Source organism: Carlito syrichta, unplaced genomic scaffold, assembly GCF_000164805.1.
Source record: "Carlito syrichta isolate Samal-C Ts95f unplaced genomic scaffold, Tarsius_syrichta-2.0.1 Scaffold305872, whole genome shotgun sequence".
In the NCBI taxonomy this organism is placed as follows: domain Eukaryota; kingdom Metazoa; phylum Chordata; class Mammalia; order Primates; family Tarsiidae; genus Carlito; species Carlito syrichta.
Genome location: NW_007249968.1, coordinates 292,712 through 295,472, shown reverse-complemented (window position 1 = coordinate 295,472; position 2,761 = coordinate 292,712). Strand labels below are relative to the sequence as shown.

At 41.7% G+C, this 2,761-nt stretch overlaps 1 protein-coding gene across 1 annotated transcript in view; it reads right to left on the bottom strand.

The window, feature by feature from the left end:
* Positions 1–2,761, bottom strand: part of GPAT3 (glycerol-3-phosphate acyltransferase 3) — a 24,442-nt gene that overhangs the window by 9,400 nt on the left and 12,281 nt on the right. The window contains exon 5 of the mRNA XM_021714917.1: positions 525–640. Within this exon, the coding sequence (XP_021570592.1) occupies positions 525–640 (116 nt within the window). The remainder of the gene's footprint in view (positions 1–524; positions 641–2,761) is intronic.

The following is a 2,761-nucleotide window of genomic DNA, read 5'->3' as shown; positions in this document are numbered from 1 at the left end:
CGAGGGTGCGGTGGCCAGGAGCAGCCACTGCACTCCAGTCTGGGCAACAGAGTGAGACTCCAACTCAAAAGAAAAAAAAAAATTATTTAACCTTCAAGGAGGTAATTTTTCACTTTGAAAATTCAGGGATTGAACTATAGGCAAATTGCTGTAATATAGATGTTTGGGCCTCTAGTCTGATTACAAATCCCTTTATGACTACAGAATTAAAATGTTTTTAATTTAATTTTTTTTAAGATGGTGTCTCACTGTGTTGCCCAGGCTAATCTCGAACTCCTAGGCTCAAGCAAACCTCCCACTTCAGCCTTCCAAAGTGCTGAATCACAGGCATGAGCCACCATGCCAAGCAGAATTAATTAAAAAAAAAAATCTGGCTAAGACAGATGATTTGTCAGAAAAATTCAACTGCAAACAGAAGTATGTATGTTTTAGTTTGTTCCTTAGTGCTTTTTTTGGCAGGAAGGCCAAGATTTAGCAGCTTTTATGCTGCCCCAATGAAAATACTGAGTAATCTCACTGCTTACCTCTTGGTAACCAGGTGTCGATCCTTCATTTCTGAGCGTTCAAACCAGACGTGTGGACACGCCTTGACCATAGCTCTCTGAATAATTCCCATCAACCCACCATGGACCTGGCCAACCTAGAAGTACCATGAGAAAATGAGAAATGTATAAAGGCACAGCTGCCCAAATAAAGTTTTTTTACGTACCAATAGATTCCTGTTCCCCACTTGGAGACAATACTGGCCTTCTACTGACCGAAGGTCTTAGTCTGATCAGAGGACTTGAACCGCCAAATGTAAGCAAAAGATATTCTTGAGTAGCACCTTTGAATTGTAAGTTATGTTGCTGCACTAACTACCATCCAACTTTAAAAAGTAGAAGTCCGCTAGTGCAGTGGCTCACACCTGTCATCCTAGCACTCTGGGAGGTGGAAAAGAGAATTGCCTGAGCCCAGAAGTTTGAGACCAGCCTGGGCAACATGATGAGACTTCATCTCTACAATAAATCAAAAAAGTAGCTGGGCGTGGTGATGCACACCTGTGGTTCCAGGTACTTGGAAGGCTGAGGCAGAAGGATCACCTGAGCCCAGCAGGTCGAGGCTGCAGTAGCCATGAACATGCCACTGCACTCCAGCCTGGGCAACAGGCTGACTCAAAAAAAAAAAAAAAAGTAGAAGTCCTTTAACTTAGTCAAGATTAAAGAAATGAAAATTTAAACTACACAGAAATAGTACACCGAAACCCATCAGATTGACAAAGATGTAAGAGTTTGGCAGTACATGTCGATGTAAGGCTGTGGGAAGCAGGCACTCTCACACACCGCTTGGGGGGAAAGAGAGAGGGTTACCACACCAATGGGAGGAAACCTAACATCTATCAAAATTACATTTACATTTATCCTTTATCTCAATAATTCCTCCTCCAGGAATTAACCCTGAAGATATACCTCCAACAAAATGAAAATACATATGCAAAAGGCTATTAATTACAGTATTAATAGCTATTGTAAAATATTAGAAATGACCTAAATGTTCAAATACAGGAAATTAGATGAGTAGACAATGACACATACATATAATGGAGTACTATGTAGCTGGGAACAGAACAAGGTCGATCTCTACAATTGATAAAGGGGTCAATTCCAGGAGATATTGTTAAATGAAAAAGGCAAAAGAACAAATATAGTCTGCTACCTTTTGTGTAAGACTAAAGAGGAAATAATACATATGCTTATCTCTACAAAATGAAGAGCAGAGAAAATAACCAAAACCAGTTGGGAACCTACAAGAGTAGGAAGGAATGGGCTAGAATGAACGCAGAAGAAAACGCCACTCCTAATAAGGCGTGGTGGCTCACGCTTGTAATCCCAGAACTTTGGGAGGCTGAGGCAAGAAGAATGCCTGAGCCTAGAGGTTCGAGACCAGCCTGGGCAACATGGTGAGACCTCATCTCTACAATAAATCAAAAAATTAGCCAGGCGTGGTGGCACACACCTGTAGTTTCAGCTTCTTGGAAGGCTGAAGCGGAAGGATCACCTGAGTCCAGCAGGTCAAGGCTGTGGTGGCCATGAGTGTGCCACTGCACTCCAGCCTGGGCAACAGAGTGAGACTCCAACTCAAAAAATAAAAAGAAAGAAAACGCCATTCCTATGAGTAATACCTTCTTTGTTTAGTTTTGACATTTGGAAGGATATGGCTATCCTACATGTTCAAAAAATAAATTAAATTAAATCAACAAGGGAGGAATAATAAACAGAAATTGAGGCAAAGCAAACGAACCCAACTGTATTTCAGATGAATAAAAGATCTGAAAGGAAGGAGAAACACCAAGAAATGTTCAAAGATGGTATTTAACACTCCCCATCTTGGATGGGGTAGCAAGAACTGAAAAACATCTTGAACTCTTTGTAGCACATTATTTGGGGGGGGTAATAAAAGGTGAAGCAATTCTGAAACACTTTTAGATGTCTTAATATTATAGAAGTGAGAAAATGAGTAAATATGTTGATATTGTTGGAAAATAGAATTTTCACTGTAAAAAGGGAGATACAAATACGGATTGGGGGAAAGCAAGAAAGAACCTTATGAGTGCCGGGCTCGGTGGCTCAGCCTGTAATCTCGCACCTTTGGGAGGCTGAGGTGAGTGAGTTGCCTGAGCCCGGGGGTTCGAGACCCGCCTGGGCAGTGAGACCTCATCTCTACAAAAAAATCAGCCGGGCGTGGTAGCGCATGCCTGTAATTCCAGCTACTCGGAAGGCTG